General features: G+C 38.9%; 1 protein-coding gene across 4 annotated transcripts in view; it reads left to right on the plus strand.

Annotated features, from left to right (window-relative positions):
* Positions 1 to 22,497, plus strand: part of MSH3 (mutS homolog 3) — a 169,861-nt gene extending 147,364 nt beyond the window's left edge. For all 4 annotated transcript variants that reach the window (XM_020875739.2, XM_020875740.2, XM_020875742.2 and 1 more), the window contains exons 21-24: positions 5,646 to 5,832; positions 9,565 to 9,694; positions 18,754 to 18,925; positions 21,786 to 22,497. In XM_020875739.2, the coding sequence (XP_020731398.2) occupies positions 5,646 to 5,832; positions 9,565 to 9,694; positions 18,754 to 18,925; positions 21,786 to 21,882 (586 nt within the window). In that variant the 3' untranslated portion in view covers positions 21,883 to 22,497. The remainder of the gene's footprint in view (positions 1 to 5,645; positions 5,833 to 9,564; positions 9,695 to 18,753; positions 18,926 to 21,785) is intronic.
* Positions 22,498 to 26,899: the final 4,402 nt, after the last annotated feature.

Raw genomic sequence — 26,899 nt, forward strand, 5'->3', positions numbered from 1 at the left:
GTTTCGGAGCTATTATTCAGTCTCAATGCTGGACGTTTTACAGACGGGAAATCAGATTGTGATTTGCTCGAGCTGATACCGTTATAACAATGCCTCCTTTGATTGTGTCAGATTCCCCTCTTACTAACTAATACTTATTAATTAATATGGTTAGTTTTTGCCCTCATGACTGATTAATCTTATCCTTCCTTTGATGGCCTTAATTATTTGTGTTTTTTCACAGAAAATAGTTAAGAAATAGTTAACTATTTTCCTTTGAATTTCTTGGGACCATCCCCCTGGGTAGGCTCGTAGATGTTTTGGGAAATGATTTGCCCAGTCAGCACACTGTGAGTTTCTTTTGATAGGAAAACACCTGTGCCCTTCTTACGTGGCCTGCATGTGCTTTGTAGGTGGTTCTAGTGATTGTGGTTTCATGTGAGCCCATGAAAGTCTGGCATTCCTGGATTGCTGCCTTGATTCTCAGCATGTTTCCATCGACCCAGAAAGATTGCTCTGGTGGTTTTGTGCTTGGTTATATTTGCAGTTCACTGTCATAGTTGTTATAAATTGACTTTAAATACCATAGTGTGATCTGATTGCAGCTGTTAGTAGAAATGGGTAAACTAGAGAAATAAACCTTTTTCTTTTCTACTATAATAATCTCATTGGTAGAAGAAAGCTGGTTACTTTTCTTGGTAATTACAGTCATTTTGCCTTGTCTTAAAGAAATGATGCAGTAGAATGTAAAGTGTTTTAAATGTATTAGTAGAGTACAAAGTATTTTAATGTATTTTGATTTTTTTAAATTAACATGTGTTTTTCTGATGACACTGTGAAGCTTGTTCATTGCAAATTTAAAATTATAGAAAAGCTCAAAAAGGAAAAAAATTTAGATCACCTATAATTCCACAACCTTAAAGCCATTGTTCTTTAGGTATATGACCTTCCAGGCTTTTAAAAAGTGCACATGTATAGTGGTAAATTATTTGTGATTTCATTCCATTGCTGGGTTAATGTTTATGTTTACTTAAATGTGATACAAATCTACTACTTCACATTTCCTTATACCTTTTAAGTACCATGCTATATATACACAGTTTTCAATATTTGGTAATCATTTTCAGCCTTTTCTCTTCTTAGACTTTAACTTTTTTTCCCCTTAGACCATCCTTCTTAAAAATTAGAGTCTTTTGCTATTCAGGAGATTCTCTTCCTTTTGTCAAATTTATATAATATGCAAAAAAAAAGGACAAGCGGAGACACCAGTACTGTACAGAATTCTGCAAACTTTTTAGCAAAGTGAAGTGAGTAGAACATCTTCAGTTTCAAAAAGAAGGCAAAATGGACTAATATAAAAGCCCTTCTATACAAAACAGAGTGCAAATAGAGTGTGATTTCACTTATCTGAGAAGCTCGAAGAGGTAAATTTGCAGAGACAAGAGCTGAGCGAAGGGGAGATTGGGGAGTTAGTTGTTAATGAGTTATTTTGAGATCATGAAGAAGTTCTGCCGATGGATAGTAGTGATGACTGTGCAGCATTGTGAATGTGCTTAATACCACTGAATTATACGCCTAAAAATGCCAAAATGGTAAATTTTAGTTTTATATGTGTGTGTATGCATGCTGTTGTTATTTAGTCGCTAAATCGTGTCCACCTCTTTTGTGACACCATGGACTGCAGCCCATCAGATGCCTCTGTCCATGGGATTTCTTGGGCAAGGAGTAGGTTGTCGCTTCCTTCTCCAGGGAATCTTACCAACTTAGGGATTGAACCTGAGTCTGCTGCATTGGCAGGCGAATTCTTTACCACTGAACTACCTGGGAAGCCATATGTATATGTAAAATAATATACATTTATATATTATTTTAAAAGCACTTAAAATATGTCAAAAAATCCTGATGCATACAAATAGTCTTTGCCTCTATTTAGCAACTTTGACATTTAAGCTCCAGTTACTTCCTTTCAATATAAAGAATCTTTTTTTCCCCCTGTTAATTGCAGTATTTCTCTCATGCGAGCATTTTCCTTTCATAAGGCCCAGAGATTGTGTTTTGAATGGACAGAGGCCCACCCATTTGCTATAATTTAGAAACATCTAGAATGTTATTTCAAAATACCAAGACTTCATAAAAACAAACCCTTGTTCATATTTTCATGAAAGTATTCTTGACTTTAGAAACTGATTCAAAAAAGTAGTAATTTCTTTTCTCCGTTAATGCTTTATTAAGCTTTGTTGACCTATATAAGGGTTATAGACGAGGAGGGGGTAGGGGATTAGAAAGATTAGTGAGCCTCCACTCCTAAAAATATCAGAGTGATTTTTTTTTCTTAATCACATATCTGTAACCTGTCTACTCAGAGTAAACTAACTCTGAGATGAAACCTAAAGAGTGTATTTTCCATTTTTTACTGCATATGAATACAATTACAGGCATAATGATAACAATGACATATGTTCTGAAATTTCTTAAATCTCTAATATATTTTAACATTTGAAAAAATTCAGAATCATTGTCCAATAGGTTGTCTTGTAAATCCTTGTTAGAGTGATAGAAAATTAGAGACTTTTTGTTAAGGATGCTAAACCCCTCCTTGTTCTGAAAACTTATTTTAGGCAGTTTACTGGGATATATACAACAGAGCAGGATAATAAGAAAGTAAAATGGTATTCAAAGATCAAGGAGAAATTAGCATAGAAACATTAGATAAAGTCACAGTTGCTGTTTGCTATTATTTTAAGATGTTATTCAATTGTTTCCTAGTAACCAAGACTAAAAGGAAAATGTGTTTAGTGATAAAATCTTTGTCCATCAGAATCTTACAAAGTTATTATATTGCTGAAGTTTATGGGAAAAATTAATTTCTTAAGAAGAGGAATCTCTTAAATTTCTTAGGAGAAGTTAACAGAAAATATTTTTATCAATAAACAGTTGCCACAGTGACAAACACATACTTCCCCAGTGATCCCAGTGACTGTTTAATTGCCAGCATTTCTTCATTGTCTGCTGAGCAGCATTGCTACTTTATCATTAGGTGCTGTGGAAAAATGGAATTGTGAAAGAAAATGTGTTGGCTGCTAATAATGCAGTGGCCTTCAGACTGTTTACAGGGTGTTAAGATTCCCACAGAGCCCCCTCTGCATAGGAAAGTGAGCCTCATAGTGCTGGGTTCTTGGCCACATCAGTGTCCCTTTTATCTCATCTGCGAACTGAGTTTCTTTATAAAATTTCATGTGAACAAAGGATTTAACAGGTAAAAAAATATTTGAAAACCACTGGTCTTATAGTAGAGTTGAGACCATTGTTTAATAAAAATACATCCAAGATCCACCCAAACCGGACCCAACCTCCTTAAGGACAGAAACCCTGTAATACTGTGAGACATGCTGGTACCATGGGATTTGTTTCACATGTTTTGATGCCATGTAGGCTTCCCAGGTGGCGCTAGTGGTAAAGAATCCACCTGCCAATGCAGGATGCAAGAGACACAGGTTCGATCCCTGGGTCAGGAAGATCCTTTGGAATAGGAAGTGGCAAGCTGCTCCAGTATTTTTGCCTGGAAAATTCCACGGACAGAGGAGCCTGGAAGGCTACAGTTCATGGGATCGCAAAGAGTCAGACACGACTGAGCACGCACACACAGATCAATATATAAAGCCACCCACCTATCTGTCTAGAGATTATATTTCATCTAGACTGCTTGGTATGTTTATGGTTTCTGTTTTTACATTCAACTCTTAAATTTGTATAGATTTATTTTAGAATATGATTTGAGTAAGGACACATCTTTGTTGATTTTTTTTTCCTGAAGCAACCAATCAGCTACCATCTTTTTCTTTTTTTTTTTATTGATTGGTCATTCACTCTTCCCTCCTGATTTGAAGTCTTACCTTGTAATATCTTTCCCAAGAGCATTCTACAGTTCCTGCAGTTCCAATGAAACCGTTCTGTTTCTGTAGTATTTCTAAGAAGTGCTTTATACGTAAACCATTGCATTAAAATATTATCCCATGCTTGCTTGTTGTTCTAATTCTTGAATCAAAGACCACCCCCTCCCAGACATTTGCCCTTATCAGAGCTATTTCATTGTTAGCCAAATATATGTTTGTTTCATCAGTTCACAGTCAGGAAGAAAATAAAATATCGTTAAGTGCTGCCAAGTCGCTTCAGTCGTGTCTGACCCTGTGGGACCCCATAGACGGCAGCCTGCCAGGCTCTGCCGTCCCTGGGATCCTCCAGGCAAGAATACTGGAGTGGGTTGCCATTGCCTTCTCCAATCGTTAAGTGAGGATCAAACATTAATATTCTGAAGAATTCAGTGTAGTTGCAGAGATAGGAAAGTATAATCTTCTTGCTTTATGGTAGGGAATTTGTTGGTAAAGTGAACTTTGAAATTGAGGTAAATAACAGAATTTGAACTTTGATAAAGTAATCAGAATGGTCCTAAGTTAGCAACATTTCAGAAATTATGTTTTGCGGTTACCGATTTGAAAATGGATAAAATCAGCAGCACTTTGAGTAAACCCATATCACCTCCATCAGAGACGTAGTTAGTTATAGTTTCTAAATGCCACTAGAGCAGTTCTCCTAAGGCTCCACCAGTCTTGGGTGAGGGGGATTACATTCTGTCTCCTGCCCACTGCAAGGCTCCAGTCACAGATTGATGAAGCCTTGGTTTCACCAGGAGTTCCTCCAGAAATAAAAGATATATTATCCTGCTGTGGGTCACATGTGAACTGTTGTAGAAAAGCTGAATTGATGAAGGTATTTTGCTGAGAAAATATTAATAGTTACAGCATTTACAAAGCTGGCTAGTGGGTCAGAGTCAATTCTAGGTTTTGCTGTTGACTGAGTTGCCTGGAGTGCACATGCCTAATTTCACCCCCGCCCCCCAGTTTCTTTTGTACATTGTTCTGAAATGTGTTCTGTAGACCATTATTGTCAGACCATTACTGTAGGCCTTGAAACTCCAGGGGAAGTTTCAAGGGTCTGTGGTTAAATGAGTCTGAAATGCTATGTACTAGAGACGCTGTAAGAAATGCATAATGTATAGTAGAATATTAAAGGCTCTAAGAAGTCTTACAAAAAGAACTCTTATCTTTTGAACCTGTTTCTTGACATCTCTTAAGCATTTCTATTCCATGAAGTCCACTTTAGAAACCTGGATTAGGTGTCTGAGGCTACTAAACTTCTATAATTTTAGTTCAAATAAAAAATAGTTTTATCTTATTTCAGTGTGGTCCTTTAATTTGTAATATCAGTGTGGAATCTTAAGGAAACACTGGAAAAAGCCTTTGATTGTACAGTGTACTATTACTCATGGGTTTTAAACACAGCAATACAGACAAGTATTGTTTTGCCCTGTAAGTACCAAAACTTCGGTTTGAAATGACTAGTCAGAAAATGGCCTAGTCGGAGGTTCCCCTGCTTTTCAAGAACTCTGTCCGATACGTTGGATTCTCTCCAGAATGTTTCTATAAAGTGCCGTTTGATGTTAGACACAGTTTACATACAATATTATTTTGGTTTGTTTAATGTAATTTCAGCTGTTTTTGGCTCAAAGGACATACAGTCATGGAAATCTTTTATAATGATTGTTCAGAAAATAATGTCTGGCATCCTAATAATGAAGGAAAATCAAGATATTGTCGTTTTGTCTATAGGATGGGGGCTGCGGATAACATATATAAAGGACAGAGTACATTTATGGAAGAACTGACCGACACAGCAGAAATAATAAGAAAAGCAACACCGCAGTCTCTGGTTATCTTGGATGAATTGGGAAGGGGGACGAGCACCCATGATGGAATCGCCATTGCTTATGCTACACTTGAACATTTCATTAGAGATGTAAGTATCTTGCATACCTTTTTTGTACGCTGACCTGTTTCTAAATATTCAACACTATCTTTGTTATAGTTGATCCTATTCCTGCAATTGATCATTCAGCTGCTATACATGGAACTCAGGTAGATTGCCCCTAAATGATGTTGAGTTCTGTGATACGTCTTCCTTTCTTTAGCTGAAGTAGAATAAACCTGGTCAGTAGGAGAAAGGCCTCCTTGGCAGTATTTCCACCTAGAAACTGTATCTTACTATCCTTGGCAAACTAAATTAAGATCAAGGGCCATCTACCTGCAACCCAATCCTTGAGAAAAGAACCAGATAAAAGATAGTACCATTTTTGCCTTGTGAAATACTTTTTTTCAGCAATATCCTGAAAGATCTCCATATAAGGCCTTTGAGCTGATCTTCTTGAGTCTGTTTGAGTAACTTCTCTCCTTCAGTGTGTGTGTCCTTTTTTTTTTTTTCAGAGTTCATTCCTAAGCATCTCAATGTACAATTTTACTTATGTCAAACTTTCTATCCCTGTCACTTTCATCAAACTCTCCCCATTACATAGTTAATGATGATATATTTTGTTTTAAGATAAATATTTTCTTTAAAAAAAGAAATTTTGTATTTGCAAAAAGGTATAACTCAAGAACTTTTCTTTAATCATTATAGAAACTATGTATCACGGATTCAGTAGTCCTATATCTGCCTCCAAAACGCATTTTTTAAACATTTAGTTAAGAATACTACTTAGCTGTAAAAAAGAATGAAATTTTGCCATTTTAAGCATCGTAGATGGGCGTTATGCTAAGTGAAATAGGTCAGACAGAGAAGGACAAATGCCGTAGGATATCACTTTTTATGTAGAATCAAAAAATACAGCACACTAGTGAATATAACAAAAGAGAAGCAGACTCAAAAAAAAAAAAAAAAAAAAAAGAGAAGCAGACTCACAGCTACAGAGAACAAACTCTTGGTTACCAGTGGGGAGAGGGAATGGGGAGAGCTGTTATAAGGGTAGGAAGAAAAAGGGATGTTATGGGGTTATATGAAATCGTGTGTGAAACTTTTGAAAATTGTAACGTGCTATAAAACTTAAAGAATTTTTCATTTAATAAAAAATTCTTTCAGATATCCTCTTTTTGGAGCCTTCAGGAGCAAATTATGACAGAGCTGAATTTATCAACTTTGAATTTAATTGTATCTGCTCTGTAGCAGTGTATCAGTTACTATGACCACATAACACAATACCCCTAAACTTAGTGGCTTAAAACAACACTAGTCATTCATGATCTCTTGGTGTGTCTGGAGGTGAGGAAGTCGGAGCGGCTGGCCTGGGTGGTTTGGCTCCAGGCTCTGCTGAGGTTGCAGTCAAGCTGTCAGCCAGAGCTGGAGGACCCTCTTACAGAGCGGCTCAGTCCCATGGCTGGCAGGTTGGTGAGGCGACTGGCCAGGGCCCTAATTCCTTACCCTGTGGACCCCTCCATGGGCTGCCTGAGCATCCTTACAGAGGGGCGTCTGGCTCCCCCCGGAGGGAGGCATCCCAGGAGGCCAGGGTGGAAGCACGAGAGCGTTTGGTTTCGCCATCATGTTGTTGAGAACACAGGGCCAGCGCTCTTCAGTGTGGGAGAGGGTCCTCCAGAGCATGAGCAGCAAGAAGTGAAGATCGCTGGGGCCACGTTGGAGCCTGTCTGCCAGAAGCAGTTCGTCAAAATTCCAGAGAGTTATTTAAGAACCTTCAGGAACAAATTATGACAGAATTAAATTTGTCACTTCTGTTTTCATTGCTTCTATAGCAGTTTTGGATATTATAAATGTTGGTGAAGAAAGTGTTAGTTTTAGGTAAAATTTATCTTGGAGGAAAGTCATTGAAGAGGATTCTTCAGGAACAAGAGTTCCTAACCTTTTTATGGATGAAAATCTATATTTTTCATGATGTCTGTTGGATTGCTAGAATGGGGAAGAGAGGAGGAACCGGGGAGGCTCTGTGCTGCTGCTGTAAGCTGAGTGTGTCCTTGCTGAGGGCAGTGGTGTAGCCCAAACCCTTAGATCTTCCAGCTAGAAGTGCCTGTCAACTGAGGGAAGGGGCTCCAGGGAGCCAGCTGGTCCTAAGATGCTTCAGGACAGATTTTAAGAGCAACTTGTCGAAGAAACCCTGCCTTAATAAGTTTATTTGTACTTGTTTTTAGACAGAAGACGTATGTTCTGACTTTTAATAAGGCGAATGGCAGATGAACCAAAACTGGAGTTCTTTAATTCAATACCCTTTTCTGCTAATTTTAGACCAATATTTGATGTTAACTTACCCTAAAACAAGGATTTCTAGAACACATAGAAGGTGTGCTTTAAAACAATGCTAATTAAGTAATCCACAAGTCCGTACTGATAGTAACAACACAAAAGTAAATTTTAAAATGGTGAGGGTAGGGTGGGAAGAAGGGAAAGCTCTACATTACAAAATGCCAGCTAATAAATAGAGAAGGATGTTTTTTAAATTGACATTTATCAACTATGACAATAATGACCGATTCCAGCAGTGATGATCAGTAGATGGTAAGATTGTTGGAGAAAATGATATTCACAGTTTCAAAGTGTCACCCCACAAGAAGAAAGGTGTCAGTACAGTGAAGAATGGGCACACACTTAAACCAAATAATCAGATTTAGCACCCCCAATAATAGATAAGATTGACACCATATGCCTCTTGATGTGATATATTGGAAAGATTATGTCACCTACATGTATATGTAATATTCCTGGCATTAAATTTTGATATGAATTTAATCAGGTGAATTCAAATTGAGAAAGATTATGCAAAACAACTATCTTGGATACTTCAAAAATTTTAAAGACATAAAAGTCAAAAAAGAAGTCTGGATAAGTCTTCTAGATTAATGGGGACTAAATAGACATGACCAGGTGTACTACATGAGTCTCGATTTTTTTTTTAAAATATAAAGAGGTTTCTAGGGACTTCCCTGGTGATCCAGTGGCTGAGACTTCCAATACAGGGGGCCTGGGTTCAATCCATGGTTCGGGAACTAGATCCCACATGCCGCAACTAAGACCCAGCACAGCCAAATAAATAAATATATTTTAAAAAAAAAGAAATTTCTAAAGAACATTATTGGGACAGTAAGAGAAATTCACAGACTACATAATTAGTAAATAGTGATAGTGAAAGTGTTAGTCACTTTAGTTGTGTCTGATTGTTTGTGACCCCATGAACTGTAGCCCACCAGGCTCCTCTGTCCATGGAATTCTTCAGGCTAGAATACTGGAGTGGGTTGCCATACCCTTCTCCAGGGGATATTTCCGACACAGGGATTGAACCTGTGTCTCTTACATTACAGGCAGATTCTTTACCCTTTGAGCCATCAGGGAAGCCCAAATAGTGATATATCAATGTTAAATTTCTTGAGCATAATAACTTTATTCTGGTCATGGAGGAGAATGTTTTTGTAGAATCTTAAGTATCTAAGGATAAAGTTTCATGATGTCTGCAGTTCTTAAATGGTTCAGGAAAAAAAACATGTGTGTTCATGTGTGTGTGTCTAGAGGAGGGAAGAAGGAAGAAAGGGGAAATACAGCAAAATATTAACAAATGGCTGTCTAGATAAAGAATATATGAATGTTCATTGTACTTTTCCTGCAGCTTTTATGAAGGTTTGAAATGTTTTGAAATAAAGTTGGAGAAATTTTTAAATTTAAAAATAAAATAACTTTCATTATGTCTCACTGCTTTAGGTGAAATCCTTAACCCTGTTTGTTACCCATTATCCACCAGTTTGTGAACTAGAAAAAAGTTACTCACAACAGGTGGGGAATTATCACATGGGATTTTTGGTCAACGAGGATGAAAGCAAACAGGATGCAGGTATGAATGTTCTTGCAGTAAGTACAAGTATCATTTTGTTGGTTTTTGTGATGAGTAACTCAAAGTTCATAGGAACATGAAGTTACTGCTTATTAATAATAAAAACTGTGAATGTTGATCATAATTGACATTTGTCCAACATCATTTTCTCTAAGCTTAAGGTCAAACAGAGTTTGCATTTCTCCTCGCCATCTCTGAGTCCTTCTCTAGCCCTCTTTATCTCATTTTTTTCAAGAAGAAGGTGGCGTGAGGGGGAACATTTAGATTTTATTCCTAGGTCCATCTCAGGAAAGATGCCTTAACAGTCAAGTATATTAGTCATCTTTGAAAAATACTCAGTATATTTCCCAAAATATGATTTAACATGAATTACTTACTAAGAGCAATATTCTATACTTGCTGTTCAGTCGCTCAGTTGTGTCTGACTCTTTATGACCCCATGGACTGCAGCACACAAGGCTTCCCTGTCCTTCACCATCTCCTGGAGTTTGCTCAAACTCGTGTCCAATGAGTCGATGATGCCATCCAACCATCTCACCCTCTTTTGCCCCCTTCTCGTCTTGTCCTCAATCTTTCTCAGCATCAGGGTCTTTTCCAATGAGTGGGCTCTTGGCATCATGTGGCCAAAGTATTGGAGCTTCAGCTTCAGCATCAGTCCTTCCAATGAATATTCAGGCAGGTTTGGTTTCCTTTAGGATTGACTAGTTTGATCTCCTTGCAGTCCAAGGGACTCTCAGGAGTCTTCTGCAACACCACAGTTTGAAAGCATCAGTTCTTCAGCACTCAGTCTTCTTTATAGTCCCAACTCTCATATCCATGTATAACTACTGGAAAAACCATAGCTATGACTATACGGACCTTTGTCAGCGAAGTGATATCTCTAATATTCTATACTGTACATATATTTTATCTTAATTTGACAAGGAAAGTGAATCTCAGGTAAATTGGGTCCCCCATGTCAGGCACCTGGGTGGGAGCTAAGTTGAACCTAGAATCCATGCCCTCTGCCTGCAGGTTCTTTTCATCTCTGTTAGAACTGCTATGTGAGAGTTACAGTATTTTTTTCTTAGCCTTCCACTTACTACTCATGTCACAGAAATGAAACATTTCATGAAAAAAGAACATCATTCGCCAATAAAAAAATTCAAGTGCTGTTAGTAATGTAGTAGATTTTAGCATTTTTCCCCATGCTCAGTAGTAATTTTTTTTAAGTCACCAGCCTGTGGGCCAGTGATGGTTTATACAGTTGGTGTGCTACAATGGAAAATCCATTATCCAAGATACTACATAGTCCAGATTTTATTTTGGAAAAGTAATGAGTAAGGATGGACCTGAAAAAGAAATCAGGCAACTGGCCCAAATAAAACAAAGCAGTGGACCTGAGATAAATATAATGTTAAGCAATCCTTGCCTTTCACCACCATGCAATCTTAAAAACACACCATAAATTCTCTCATGGAAACAGTTTCACATCTATTCATCTGCATCCAAAGTGACAGGAGGAGCTTATAAGCTAAAACTCTATGGGATAAACAAAACAGATTTCACCAACAGGGGAGGGTCAGTGGTAAGCGTTTGATGTGAACTAACTGCTAACCCAGACCTTTACATCTTAAGTGTTTTGACTTTTTATTCTATTGATTTAAATTTTTGTTCATGAATAGAATTTTAGAAAAACTAAAGGATGCTAAAGACTTGTGCTAACAGCAGTGGTCCCCTCTTCCATTCTTTTTCCTCCATGGCCCCTCCTCCCTCCAATCCCAAGGCAACTGTTTTTGGCTCTTTCATCCATTTCTTCCCTGGTTCTAAATGTGCTTATCCTTTCTCTTGGTTCACCAACCTGATGATATTACTGACTGCTTGTGTTAAATGAGGGTCTTCAGTCCTCCCTTTGCTTTTCCTCCTAGTGTAATAGTTTCACGTTTTTCCTATTTCGTTCACATTCATTGTTTTCACTGTTATTGCCAGTAGGTGTTGCTTACTTATGAGGCACACATGGAGACAAGTATGTTTTCTTTCTTTTATAACTTTTTTCTCCAAGGTCATAGTTAATTGTTTTTATTCTTTCATTTCATTGTTTTGAGTCTCTTGTTGAATCTATCCTCTCTAGACCGTTTTCACATGATTGCACCTATTGATTCCAGTTTTTCTTACTGGGGTTGTTCCTGCTGGAGCCCTATGTCCTCCTGCTCATCTGAACTGGTTTCTCCCTAGACCACAGCTGTTGTCCCGAGACCTGCCTTGCTGTCATTCTGGGATGTCTCTTAACCTGTCTTCTGTTCATTTGCTTTTAAGTAACAGAATGCTTGGACTCACTCTGGCTCAGACAATGAGGATAAATATAATCTTGTGTTACGGGAACTTCAGGAAGGGTGGGCTTCAGGTTCTCTTCTTTGCAGTTCTCCAGGCTTTGTCTTCCTGCTCTGCTAACTTCATCATCACACTAGTAGCAAGATGGCTGCAGTTCTTTGGGGCATCACATCCAGAATTGATAATGTCCAAAGAAAGAAAAAGGACGAACATTTCCTGTGACTCTTTCTTAGGAGCAGCGGAACTTTTCTTAGATGCCCACTAGCATCTCATCAGTGTCCAGTCTTATTTTCAGAATTGATTCACATGCTCATTCTTTTTTTTTAATTAATTTTTTTTGGAATATGGTGGCTCAGTGATAAAGAATCCGCCTGCAATGCAGGAAATGCAGGAGATGCAGGTTCCATCCCTGGGTCTGGAAGATCTCCTGTAGGAGGAAATGGCAACCTACTCCAGTATTCTTGCCTGGAGAAATCCCATGGACATGGGAAGTTCCATGGACAGAGGAGCCTGGTGGGCTACAGTCTATGGGGTCCCAAAAGAGTTGGACCCAAGGACTTAGTGACTAAACAACCACAGTAGTTGCTTCTACAGTGTTGTGATGGTTTCTGCTGCACAGCAAAGTGAATCAGTGTCCATGCTCATTCTTAAAGGACTTTCTAGAAGTGAGAATGGCAAGGATAACTGTGAACAGCCTAGACTAACTGGAATCAACATTTGGAAGTAGACATAAGGACACTATCCCCTGAGTTAAATGGTCAGGGAGTTAGTTCAGTTCAGTTCAGATGCTCAGTTGTGTCCGACCCTTTGCGATCCCATGGACTGCAGCACGCCAGGCCTCCCTGTCCATCACCAACTCCCGGAGTTTACTCAAACTCATGTCTGTCGATTCGGTGATGCCATCCAACCATCTCATCCTCTGTCGTCTCCTTCTCCTCCCACCTTCAATCTTTCCCAGCATCAGGGCCTTTTCAAATGAGTCAGCTCTTTGCATCAGGTGGCCAAAGTATTGGAGTTTCAGCTTCAGCATTAGTCCTTCCAGTGAATATTCAGGACTGATCTCCTTTAGTATGGACTGGTTGGATCTCCTTGCTGTCCAGGGGACTCTCAAGAGTCTTCTACAAAACCACAGTTCAAAAGCATCAATTCTTTGGTGCTCAGTTTTCTTTGTAGTCCAACTCTCACATCCATACATGACTACTGGAAAAACCATAGTTTTGACTAGATGGACCTTTGCTGTTAATATCTCTGCTTTTTAATATGCTGTCTAGGTTGGTCATAACTTTTCTTCCAAGGAGCAAGTGTCTTTTAATTTCATGGCTGCAGTCACCATCTGCAGTGATTTTGGAGCCCCCAAAAATAAGGTCTGCCACTGTTCCACTGTTTCCCCATCTATTTGCCATGAAGTGATGGAACCACATGCCATGATCTTAGTTTTCTGAATGTTGAGTTTTAAGCCAATTTTTTCACTCTCCTCTTTCACTTTCATCAAGAAACTCTTTGGTTCTTCATCGTTCTGTGTGATAAGTTTGGTGTCATCTGCATATCTGAGGTTATTGATATTTCTCCCAACAATATTGATTCCAGCTTGTGCTCCATCCAGTCCAGCATTTCTCAGGGAATTAATCCCTTTATAAATCAGGGTTTTCTTAGAAGTGTAATAGATTTTGGAGAAGCTGCTAATAATATCAAGTAAAGGAGATAAAAATTTTAAGACTCTGCATGAATGAAAATGTCTCCATTGTACCTTCACATTGGATTTGTAGTTTTGCTAGGGCTAGAATTTTAAGTTGAAAGTCATTTTCTCTCAGAAACTTGAAGCATTGCTCCATTGCCTGCTCACGTCCAGTGTTACCCCTGACTGTATCTAGGCTTCATCCTTTGCCTCTGACCTAATCCCTCTTCTGTCTAAATTAGAGGTGATTGGTCATCAGTAAATTCCCCAGAGGCCTTTTGGGTGACTTTCAAGACTCTGTGTTTATTTCTTTCCCTTGGGGTGGTAGATAAATCAGTGGACCAGCAGTGACAAACCTACGTTTTAGTGTCTTCCAGTCCATAAGATCTTGGACAAGTCACCTAATCTCATCCGTGTCTAATAGATTTTAGGAATCCCTTCTGAAAGTGAATTTCAGAAACTATTTGATCAGCACACATCTGTTTAATAACTGCCTGAAGAAGTTTTGCTTTAAGACAGTTGTGCTAAGTTTCCCTGTAACAAGGAGAAACTTGAATGATTACTTTCACTGACTCTAAGCAGTGTCAGATAAGCTTTTCAATAATATCCGTTTAAGAAATGATCATAGCTTATAAGGAGAGTCCTCACCATGAGCTTTTATTTGAGGCTTAAAGATATGGGTTGTGTTTACCATCTGCTCTCTGACCTGGCTCTTTCTGCCTCCACCTTTCCATCTTACACACAGACACACATATATGCACTCCCTATCCTCTCTTTCTCTGTTCCTTCTCCCACTTCTTCCCTCTCCTTCCCATGGAAGAGTGGTGAAAGATAGTCTCGAGTTAGAACCTAACTATAATACAGCTCCTTCAGGTGATTATGGAAGAGTGGTCACATTATTTACCTTGATGCTGCTCTAAGAACTACCATGCTGTGTGCTAAAGTCGCTTCAGATGTGTCCGACTCCTTGTGACCCCATAGACTGTAGCCTGCCAGGCTCCTCTGTCCATGGGATTCTGCAGGTAAGAACACTGGAGTGTGTTGCCATTTCCTCCTCCAGGGGATCTTCCCATCAGGGGTCAGACCTACATTGGCAGGCAGGTTCTTTACCATTAGGGCCACCAAGAACTTCCATAATCATTGCTAAAGTAGAGACTACATATGATGAGAAATTCAGCAGTTGTTTGTCCTGAGATGTGTTAATGAGTCTTTTGGGGCAACAGATATAATTTAGCTATATTTTATAGCTGTATTTAAGAAGCATCTTTAGCTAGCTATATTATATATACTACATATTATATGTATTATATGTATATAAAGCAAAAGAAAAAAGCTGTCAGCAAAGCAGTGTTTAAATGAGGGGAGTTTGTGGCATTTAGCAGGCTTTCATTTTTTTTATAAAAATTTTTTTATTAAAGCACAGCTTGCTTAGAGAAAAATATGCTATTAACTACATAGTTAAATAAGCACAGAGTGATACAGCAACCTCCCAGATTGACAAATGTAATCCTATATACATTTCAAAAGCCAGCCTATGCCCCTTCTTAGGCACAAACCCCCTCTTCTTCCCTCAAGTGGACTTTAAAACCATAGGTTACTTTTGTCTATTTGTGTTTTTTTGTTTTCTTTAAATTTAGTTATTTTAATTGGAGTTTAATTACTATACAGTATTGTAGCAGGCTTTCAGTAAAGGATGGATGGATAGATGGGTGGATAATGAATGGACAGATGGACTGACAAATGAATTAATCTCATTTTTAGAAAGGTCATTGTAAAGTCTGGATTATAGAGGTAAGGCTGGAGGTGAAAACATCAGTTAGGACTAATCCAGTTGAAGTGATAAAGTCTGTATTTGTCTTAAAATGAAGAAAGTTCACTTTTTTGATACCCCACTGCTGTTCACTTCACTTTGGGTCTTGTGAGCACTTGAAGGGTAACAAAAAAACTATCTGGGTTAGCAGGCACTGGTTTCTACATGCTTCCTTCCTAGTCTTTTCCCACCCACTTCTTCACCTGTTCTTTGTGTTCCTTTAGTTTTCTTTGGAGGTAAAGGCTATTCTTAGTGCTTTGCAATGTGAGTTTTGGTCTATGTATTCTGAGAGTGTCAGCATTCTTTTCACCTCCCACCTCTAGCACCCACCCTTAGAAAGGTATTATTTGTCTGTTGCTGGATTCTTAGAGGAGATTAAAGAAATTTCTATTATCCTTTTTTCTCTGTTGTGTTCAGCCTTTGGGCTTTTTAGCTTTTAGCTGATAAAAGAGTAAATCTTACACATTTATCAAATGAAATAATGTTATGAGAAAAGCTCCTGATAAACTTAAAATAAGAATACTAGGGTTTCAGAAGTCACTGTGAATCTGGTCGTCTTGGCCATTTTAGCAGTAGAGTGCAATTACGTTGAAGTTTGTAATAAAAGCTGCATAATCCCGAACTGCTTTAGAGTTATCAAAGATTATACTGTATGCAGCTGTTGGGGAGGAAGAATTTGTTCTTGGTTCTTTGGCTGATTTAATAACCACATTAATATAAGGCAGATTAACTGGAGAAAAGCAAATTTAATTATGTACCTACAGGGGCCCCAGAAGAATATGAGGGCCAGTGAGGCAGTTGAGGCTTCTCTACCGTCCTGAGCTAGGGAATGGGATAGGAGACTGGGGCTTCAAAGAGGAGGAGGGTAATTGATGGGAAAATGGGAAAAACAGATATTTGGTAATTAGATTGTTTGTCTTGCCATATGCATAGGTCATTCTGATAAAAGTTCTCTCTGGTAATAGTCTGTCTCCGAGCCAGCACCCCTATACCCATCTAAATTCTTTTCGGCCATTGAAGGGGGAGATAGAAAGATCTTCCTGAGCCTTTTGGACCTACACTGTCTTCAACTCAAGAGAGTCTGCATGCCAAAGTGGCACATTTTGTTCTGAATACCTTCACAGCATTGTCTTTGTGTTACTGTACTTCAGTTCAGTTCAGTCGCTCAGTAGTGTCCGACTCTTTGCGACCCCATGAACCACGGCACATCAGGCCTCCCTGTCCATCACCAACTCCTGGAGTCCACCCAGACTCATGCCCGTTGAGTCGGTGATGCCATCTAAACATCTCATCCTCTGTCGTCACCTTCTCCTCCTGCCTTCAATCTTTCCCAGCATCAGGGTCTTTTCCAATGAGTCAGCTCTTCGCATCAGGTGGCCAAAGTATTGGAGTTTCAGCTTCAACATCAGTCCTTCCAATGAACACTGTACTTCATGATATCCCAATTCTTTAAAAGTTTTAGCTTCAAGCATATGTATTAGGTGGTAGACTGGTGCCTTAGGAAACAGATTCTGAAATTTGAGTGTCAAGAGTTTTATTGAGGAATACTTTCACCATCAACACCCGGGCAGGACTGGGCTCTCCTGGGCTGCGTTACAGTTGTAAGACTTCAGCCAACCCTGCAGAGAGCCCGGTCAGGGGTTGGTCCTTCAGAGTCACCTCAGCTTGAGGTGAGAGAGCCAGACTTTTATGCCTTTTTTTATCTATTGTTCCATAACAAATTTCCCCCTAAAACATAGCAACTTAGCACAGCAACTGTTTATTATCTCATAATTCCTGTGGGTCAGGAACCCAAGCTGAGTACCTCACAGTCTCTCACAGGCTTCATCCAAGTATTGGCCAGGTAGCAGTCACTTCAAGGCTTGACTGGGACCACCCACTTCCCAGCCCTCTCACAAGCTGTTGGCATACCTCAGAATATCCACTTCCAAGATCATTCACACAGCTGTTGGTTGGGCTCCAGACCCTCACTGACTTGTTGACCAGAGCCATTGGTTTCTTTGCATGTGGACCCCTCCATAGGGCAGCCCACAATATGGCCACTGGCTCCCTTTAGAGCAAACAGTGAAGAAAGTGAGAGTGCCCAAGTCAGGCCACAGTCTCCTGTAATCTAATCTCAAAAGTGACATACCATAATTTTTGTCGTATTCTATTCATTAGAAGCAAGTCCCTTGGTTCAACTCACAGTCAGAGAAGGAGAATCACACAAGGATATGGACACCAGGAGGCAGGGGATCTTTGGTGGCCATCTTTGAAACTGCCTACCAACCCCTGTAGCAGCCAGTCCACTGGATACAGGCTGCCCAAGATGGGAGGTGACCTTGGGTGAAACAGCTTTCTTCAGCTGCAGAAGTTCCCAAAGATAGCACATAGCTGAGGGTTGCTCTGATAGTTGGGGCAGTCTGAATGGGATTTGGATGGTACCAAACAGCATCCATGGGCTTTCCAGGTGGCGCTAGTGGTAAAGAACCTGCTTGCCAATGCAGGAGACCCAGGGTTCGATCCCTGGAGAAAGGCATTGCAACCCACTCCAGTATTCTTGCCTGGAGAAATCCATGGACAGAGGAGCCGGTGGGTTACAGTCCATAGGGCTGCACAGAGTTGGACATGACTGAAACAATTTAGCATGCACACATGTGAACAGTATCAACTTTAGTATGTATAGCTCTTTTTTAACTAGGATATTTAATAAGCCAGAATTTCTCTGTCTTGTTATTTAAACTGTGCAAACTGTGTATTATTTCCTTATCTGTTTTTGTGGCTTTGTTTCTTACACTCTTGGAAACATCCTTTATATATGTTACTTTACAGAGTATATTACATTCTTTACAGAGTATAATACATTCTTTCACTGGAAAACATTTAAAAAAAAACAAAACAAAACTGTTTTTAAAGGTGAAATTATATTATACCGTGTATCAAAATCACTCTTTTTTGGGTATAGAAGTTCATTTTAAAATTTTCAGCAAGCAGCATACAACTAAATATTTCTTAACTTAAAATGAATAATTGTTAAAAAGCATTTTAACTGAGCTAAAAGATAGATCCTAAATGCAAAAGCATTTTCAAAACAGTATTTACCCTTTTTCTAGATATGTAATATTGATAATAAGAGATTAGGAACAATGGATTTCTTTTTCAGATTACAAATTTTAATTGAATAAAGTTATACAGATTTCTATTTTGTCTTTAATCTTCTAATTTCTTTCAATTTTCAAGCGTGGTTTTCTTTGTCTCTCTCTTTCTTTTAACTTTATTTTTTAGGTGAAGAAGACCAGGTCCCTGATTCTGTCACATTTCTTTATCAAATAACCAGAGGAATTGCAGCAAGGAGTTATGGACTCAATGTGGCTAAACTAGCAGATGTTCCTGGAGAAATTTTAAAGAAAGCAGCTAGCAAGTCCAAAGAGCTGGAAGGATTAGTAAATATGAAAAGGTCAGAATGATTGTGCTAGATTTTTGATTTATAATGAACTCTTCCAAGTTGTCCCAGGAAGAGGATTGTCCTGTAAATGAACATCAGACCTTCCTTCAAGCACCTCTTCAAACATTCTGAAACATTCAATTATGGTAAAATGACAATGGCCCTTCCCAAAGCCCACGTGAACTCCTTTAGGCCTCTCTAGTCAGTTCTTCCTCTGTCAAGTTGCTCGGTTGGTTTCCAGTCACTTCTCTAAAGAAGTCACTCCTTAATGTGGACCGGCACATTGGGCGCCCGGAACACTCATTCATGAAGAGTGCTGCTAATGGAAACCTCAGTGTATAGACAGTGTTTGGAGTATTTCTTTATACTCTTTTATGCTCATTCAGATATGCAGCAGTTGCATTCAGAAGTGAAGGATTCTGTCAGGACATGAATGAAAATAATAGTGCTGGGTTAACCAAAAAGTTCTTTAGGTTTTTACATAACATCTTACAGAAACACCTGAATGAACTTTTTGGTAAAGTCAGTATCACAGAGCTAGGTGATTAGAGTCAGTATCTGTGCACGTCACTTACTTTGTGGATTTGTTTGTGACAGATTTTTTATTCTAAACAGACTTCTCCATCACCTAGAATGCTTTATGTGAATGCACTTTTACCCTGGATATCCAGCGAGTGTGTAGTCAGTATATAAACTGATTGTCATACAAACCTGAAACATACTTTGGAAGGAAGATATTCCTAGGAAAATATCCTATTAATAAATAATAAATTGCAGCCTTTTGTTCCCCAAATATAAGATTATATTTTAAAACAGCATAAACTCCTTGCCCACCTCCGACCCCACCCTGTTCTGCCTGAAGAGTCCAATTGACCTGGGGCAGGGCATTATTGCTCTGGTCCATGACCATGTGATCTAGAGCAAATAGGCTGTTAGTCAGATAGAACATCCTGGCTGGCCATTATGCTGTAAGAATATTTTTTAGTTCTGGGAATTATTACCAATTTAAATATTGAAATATTAACACCTGATATTTTAGTTAAAGAGACAGTTGCCAGCTTGCATACTGATAGTCCTGCAACCAGCTCCTCTTCTTTCTTGCTCTGTGTTTCTGCCTGGCACTCCTAACCTTACCATGGTAACAGGTGGTGGGCCGGGTCCAAAGTGCTGGAATACTAGAGCACTTTGTCGTTTCCTCCGGTAGCATCCTCTTCTGGATCCTTTCCACAACACCAGATTAGAAACAAGTGATCCAATCAGTGATGGGCTAATTTCTAGTTACTTGTTACAAAGTAGATTCACATACAATTTTTCTAGAGGGAAAAGTGATCATCTATGAGATTTTAAAAGTAAGCTTAGCCCTTAGTTCTGTTCAAAGTCCACAGACAACTTTAAATCCTCTCTTGTTGTCTTCTTATTTTTCTTTTCTCATAAAGAAACTGAAATTAAACTTTACTACAAAAGATGCAAGATGGCAGTAAGATATGAAAGTTCTTGCAGGCCATAAAGCAAGAGTAGTAAAATTCACAGATTCTTTATAAGTATTTTAACTCTTCTGAAAGACACCTACTATATATTAACGCGTATATATGACATTTAGAAAGATGGTACGTGCAGGGTCCTACATGCAGGCAGGGCAGCAAAGGAGACACAGATGTAAAGAACAGACTTTTGGACTCAGTGGGAGAAGGCGAGGGTAAGATGATTTGACAGAACACCACTGAAACATGTACATTACCATATGTAAAATAGAGGACCAGTGCAAATTAGATGCATGAAGCAGGGTACCCAGAGCCAGTGCTCTGGGACAACTCAGAGGGATAGGGTGGGAGAGACTGTGGCTGATTCATACTGATATATAGCAAAAACCATCACAATATTGTAAAGTAATTATTCTCCAATTAAAATAAATTAATTAAAAAATAAGGGAAAAAATATTTTGGCTCTTCCAACTAGTATATTATATTTTAAAATCTAGAAAGTTAGCTTAACAAGACAGAGAATTGTAGGAAGAGGCTGCATTGGCATGGCATCTGATGATCTATCAGGACACACTGTATTTGTTGTTTTTCCTTTTTCACTAAAAGTGGTTATCACATCGATTTCATTGGTCACAGAACCCAAACTGAATCTGGTGCATCCTTGTGAGTTTGTTAATAGCTAATATTTATTGAGTGCTTGCTGTGGATACCAGCAAGTTTAGGTAATCAGTCCTTTGCAGCAGCCTAGACACCGTAGCCAGCTACTATTCTTATTGCTTTACGTACATTAATTCACTTAACCCTTATAATAACCTTGTGAAATAGGTACTGCTCTCATCCTATGTTGTAGTTGGGGAAAATGAGACCAAGTGAGGGTAGGAATCTGACCGGGAAACCAGGGTCACCCAGCTAGTTGGTGGTAGAGCGATGTTTGGAACTCACACATTCCCTCTTCAGACCCTAAATATTGGGTTGGCCAAAAAGTTCATTCAGGTTTTTCCATAAGATGTTACAATTTAACTGGATTGCATTTTTGCAGAAGGAAAAGTAGGTCTGTGTTATGTTGGCATTTTACTTTTCCAATAGCCTGCATTATTTTATTAAGTCAGTTTCACTTTTCATCCTGTGAGCACACACAGCCTCCAGCTGAGTTAGAAGAGGGAGGAAGCTGTGCCATCCCCTCCCTGGAGCTGATCAGCAATCTTGGTCTCTTGATTAAAGCAGCCACCCTGAGAACTACTTTCACTGATGCTGATGCTCCCCGCCATAGCCTCCTAACCATACAGCCTGCCTGCTATTCTAATATCACAGACTTTTCGTAGTTTTGATAGGATGGACTGGCCCCTAACAATTCCATTTATAAAAGAAATGGTATTTTATTTTCTGTCCAGGAAAAAGCTAAAGTGTTTTGCGAAGCTTTGGACGATAGATGATGCAAAAGGCTTGCAAAAGTGGACAGAAGAAGAAATTACAGACTTCTCTTTGTGATGAAAATGAAGGCTATGTTTTGGAACCAAAAAGTAGAGAATTAAAAATGCCAACTGTGTGAAAACAACTCTCCAGTAACAGCCCATCTTTGTGTGATGTGAGCATAAAGCCTGACCATGGCATATTCCTATCAGAAACAGGGAGGCCTTTTGTGTAGGTTCCTGCTATCCTGATTTTTAAAAGTATAAACACTTTTGAATATTAAGATTCCTATCATGTTATTAGAAAATCTCATGGATGGTAAGATTCAAATAAAATAAAAAGCTTCTAAGTAAAATCGGAAGTAGACTGTATAGTTCATGAAGTTTTAGAGGCTGATATAAAAAGTAATGCATGATTTTATTTGTTTCAGTTCAGATAATTTGCAGCTGGGTGAAATGTCTAGCAGGAATACACCTTTTATTCGAACTGAAATAATTTCATCATACTACCAGTTTATTCACTGTGAGCCTAAGAATTTTTGAAAAGAAATAGAATCGTCAGGCTGTTTAGAAACTAGAGCACATGAAATTTGAGAAGTTAAATATTGTCATAGTTTTAGGCAATTTGGAGATTGTTGGATGAAATTATTTGTCATTCATTTAAGTAATAAACATTGATGAGTACTTGCTATAATTTATGATCTTTTTCCTATTGAATTTGGGGTTTAGTTATGGAACCACGGTTGCTGCTCTTCCCGTGTGCACAGAACTGAGCTTTCTCACTTTCGACCTTTCTACTATTTGATACAGCAAATACCTTTTACCTGTGTTGATTCATAAAAGCACTCCCTCCCTGCAAGGTTAGGGTGACACATGATCATCTATGTCCCTGAGCTTTCTATAGTACTTGAAACCGGGCTTCTCATATGCTTTATGTTCCTTGCACAAAGGTTCTCTATCCTACTTCCCACTCAGTTTTCATTCTTACTCAGTGAAATGCCTTCCACACATTTGATGGTCATATTTCTAATTTCTTCTTTAGGTTATTTCATAACAGTGACCTTAACAGTGAGCCCTGGAGACAGTCAGTTGAGTCTCTCCAAGTTGATGAATAGTGGTTGGTTGCTACACTTAAAAAAAAAAAGTTATTTATTTATTTGTGCCAGGTCTTAGTCGTGGCATGTGGGATCCAATTCCCTAACCGGATCGAACCCAGACCCTTGCATTGGGAGCAGGGAGTCTTAGCCGCTGGACCACCGCTACACTTTTGAGTCACTTGCACTCCAGCCCTGTAATTCCCTACCTTTATGGAGTTAGAATATGATATGGTTTGATTCCTCCATCCTCTCGTTATATGTTTCATTAACCTATAATGAAATTCTCAAAAATAGCTCAAAATAGAGTTAGTTGGGGTTTACTCTTTGAATTTTAAAAATAACTGCACCTTTAAAACAATGTTTCAATACTCAGTAAGACTGTTAGTGTTTTATGTTAACAGAGGTAGTGCTGTAAAGGCAGGTCCGCAGAAAAAGGAGATGAGTTCAGGACTGTCACACCCATGCTGGGGAGCTGCAGGGACCAGCGGTCACTGCTCATGTCCAGGTGGACATTCCGGGCCATCTCTGGCTTGCCCAGGTCAGGGTCAACATTCAAGCAGGTAAGGGTTTCAGGAGTAGTGTGTCCAGGCAGTGACAGTCCACAGAGTCTGGCAAGTGACAATGCAGAAAGTTGCAAGGTAGATTCCCTAACATAAAGCAGGATATCAGCTAGCCGGTTTGCGGGAGGTCAGGCCTGCCTCCAAGTTTGGAAGAAGACCAGCTGTGCCAGACAGCCTTTCTAAGTGAGGCTCCTTCCCAGCCAAGGCGCTGAGGTGTTGAAGGGAAAGTTGTGTCAGAGTTCTCGATATGATGGTTGTGCACGTGTCGTGGAGGTTGGCAGTAAAGATGATTGATTGGGTACATACTCCAGGCATCAAACATAAGGAGGGCTGCAGTTCTAACATTAGATGTGATGTATTTGAGATCCTGAGTTGATTTCCTTTAGTTATATACCTGGAAGTGGGACTGCAGGATCATATGGTAGTTCTGGTTTTTATTTCTTAAGCACCCTCCATAGTGTTGTCCATAATAGCTATACTAGTTTACAGTCTCACCAACAGGATACAAGGGTTCCCTTTTCTCTGCACTTTCATCAGCACTTGTTACTGCTTGTTATCATCCTAACAGGTGTGAGCTGATACATCATTGTGGTTTATTTGCATTTCTCTGATGATTATGGTCAGTTTTAGAACACTTTTATCACCCCCCAAAACCCATTCTCATTAGCAGTTACTCTCCATTCCTCCCCCAAATCCCTACTCCTAGACAGTCACTAATCTACTTTCTGTCTCTATCAGTTTGCTGTTTTTGGACATTTCATATGAATGGAATTGTATACTATGTGGTCCTTGGTATCTGGCTTCTTTCATTTGGCTTACTGTTTTCAAGATTCATGTTATAGCATGTAGCAATACTTCATTCATCTTTATTACTAAAATCTATTCAGTTATATGTATATATCACATTTTGTTATCAGTTCATCAGCTGATACACATTTAGACTGTTTCCATTTTTTGGCTTTCATGAAGAATTTTGCTGTGAGCATTCATATGCAGATTTTATGTGGTAAGGTACAGGATTTTTTTTTTTTAAATTCTCCCCAGTCTAAAGTGCAGTCTGGTTTGTGAACCACTAGTCTCATAGATTATGAGTGACTAAATGGTATTTTTCATTGGATTGACAAATCATTTGATCTCTGTCTCCTGTGCTTAATCTATCATTTAGACAAAGTATGGCATACTATAGAACCTCAATAAATATTTGTTGAAATAGAAAAGAACAACCAAACCTTTTCATATTAGAAACCCAGTGAAATGACTCTTCATAATCAAGATACTATTTCACTAAGGATTCCAGATCTGTACAGAAGTGTCCTAAATCTTAAAACAAAAAAATAAAAATTTCTGACAGTTTGCCCAAGTAGAGCTTGTTGTCTTGGTGGTAGTGGTAATGCAGCTGGTGAAACGGTGCTCACTGCATGAATTCCAGAGGAAAAATGAGATTGAAGCTTGCAGTCTACAAGTTAATGTTGACCTTTCCCATGTTCCAAGATCAATATTAATTACTGCTGTGCCACGTAATTATAAAAGTGCCATTTGATATCTCACACCAAGAACATGGGTAGGGAGAAAAAAGAAATTGGATTAATACCCTCTGTGGTTTCTAAGTTTGTAATTACCATCAGGTCCTCTTTGGAACATTGAAGTTAGGATAGATGATTATTGTTATTGTATTAGTGTCCAGAGAGGTATTGCCATTACGGGGATATTCATTCTGGTTTGCCTGGGGTGAATCTTGGGCATCCTGGTCTATACCTGTTTTCCTGGTATACTTATTAAAAGCCTTTTTCACTCAAAAGTGTCCTATTGTACCCAAACCTGTTCATCTTTGGGAGATACCTCACTTTCTAAGATAACAAGATTTCCAGTCTCATCTTGTACATTTTCTGTGCAGACCTGGAATAGAATATTTCTCAAAGGAGTCCCGACCATGTTGAGTGATAAATGACATCTGGCGGCCACAGTTTGGGTGTTAGAGGTGTCAGTGCTTTGGGATTGGTCATTGTTTCTTAGCCTGTTCAGTGGAAAGAAGTAGGAATTTTGTAAGAAAAATTATGCCATGAGTTCAAACTGAATCATCTGGGAGTTCCCTGGTGGTCCAGTGGTCAGGCTCCACCCTTTCAGTGCCGAGGGTCCAGATTCAATCCCTAGTCGGGGAACTAAGATCCTACAAGCTACAGGACATAGCCCTCTCCCCAAAAAAGTATCCTGTTCTGAATAATAAATTTCATGGTTACCCTAGCTTTAAGTGCCAATTCATGGACACACTCACCAACTTGATAGATTTTGAATGTGACCTTTAAAAGTTGATTTTTTAAACCCATTGTATGAACTGATTTTTATCTGAAAGTTCTGCCAATTAATTTTACGTGTTCATAATAAATGCTTTGCATGCATATGTGCTAAACTACTTCAGTCAGTCCTGTCTGACTCTTTGCAGCCCTGTGGACTGTAGCCCGCCAGACTCCTCTGTCCATGGGATTCTCCAGGCAAGAATACTGGAGTGGGATGCCATGCCCTCCTCCAGGGGATTATGGCATTTAGAAATTACAACTCTGGTAACTGGCATGTTAGAGCTTTACTACCTAATCTATTTAGGAGACTAAATCCCCAAAGATGACTTTGTCATCTGCCTTGTTTTCATGAAATCATGGTGAAGAATGTGTAGTATATGATCATGAGACATGTCGTAGGCTAGTCCTCTGGTAGAAATAATTATTAATCTCAGAATGAAGAACCCTTTTCTCTAGTTGTTTTGTCTTTTGTTCAAATCATCCTTTCATTACCTTTGACTATGTCCTTTTTCTTCTTTAACATTCAGAACCTTTTATTTTCTGCATCAGAAATATTATGTGTGATTTTAGCTTCCTTTTCAGCCTCATGCTCCGTTTTTTTCCAGAAAACTTTACTTCCATGAAGCTCTTTCGTGGTTGTAGGGATGTCCCTCCGTCTATCAGAATCACCTAAGGAGGTTTTGTTCTATTTTAATTTTTTATAATTTTATTGAAGTATAGTTGACTTACAGTGTTAATTTCTGCTATACAGCAAAGTAATTCAGTTATATATATATATATATATATATATATATGCTCTTTTTCCTATTCTTTTCCATTAGTATTGAATATAGTTCTCTGTGCTATACAGTAGGACCTTGTTGTTTATCCATCCTGTGTACAGTAGTTTGCATCTGCTAATTCCGAACTCCAATCCTTTCTTCCCCTATCCCTCCCTCCCCTTTGGCGACCTCACATCTGTTCTCTGTGAGTCTGTTTCTGTTCATTTGTGTCGTATTTTACATTCCACATATAAGTGATAACGTGATACTTGTCTCTTTCTGACTTCTCTTAGTATAATAATCTCTAGGTCCATTCACATTGCAAATGGCAGTATTTCATTCTTCTTTGCATGCTAAGTCGCTTCAGTCGTGTCCAACTCTGTG

Source organism: Odocoileus virginianus, chromosome 3 (genome assembly GCF_023699985.2).
Source record: "Odocoileus virginianus isolate 20LAN1187 ecotype Illinois chromosome 3, Ovbor_1.2, whole genome shotgun sequence".
Taxonomy (NCBI): Eukaryota; Metazoa; Chordata; class Mammalia; order Artiodactyla; family Cervidae; genus Odocoileus; species Odocoileus virginianus.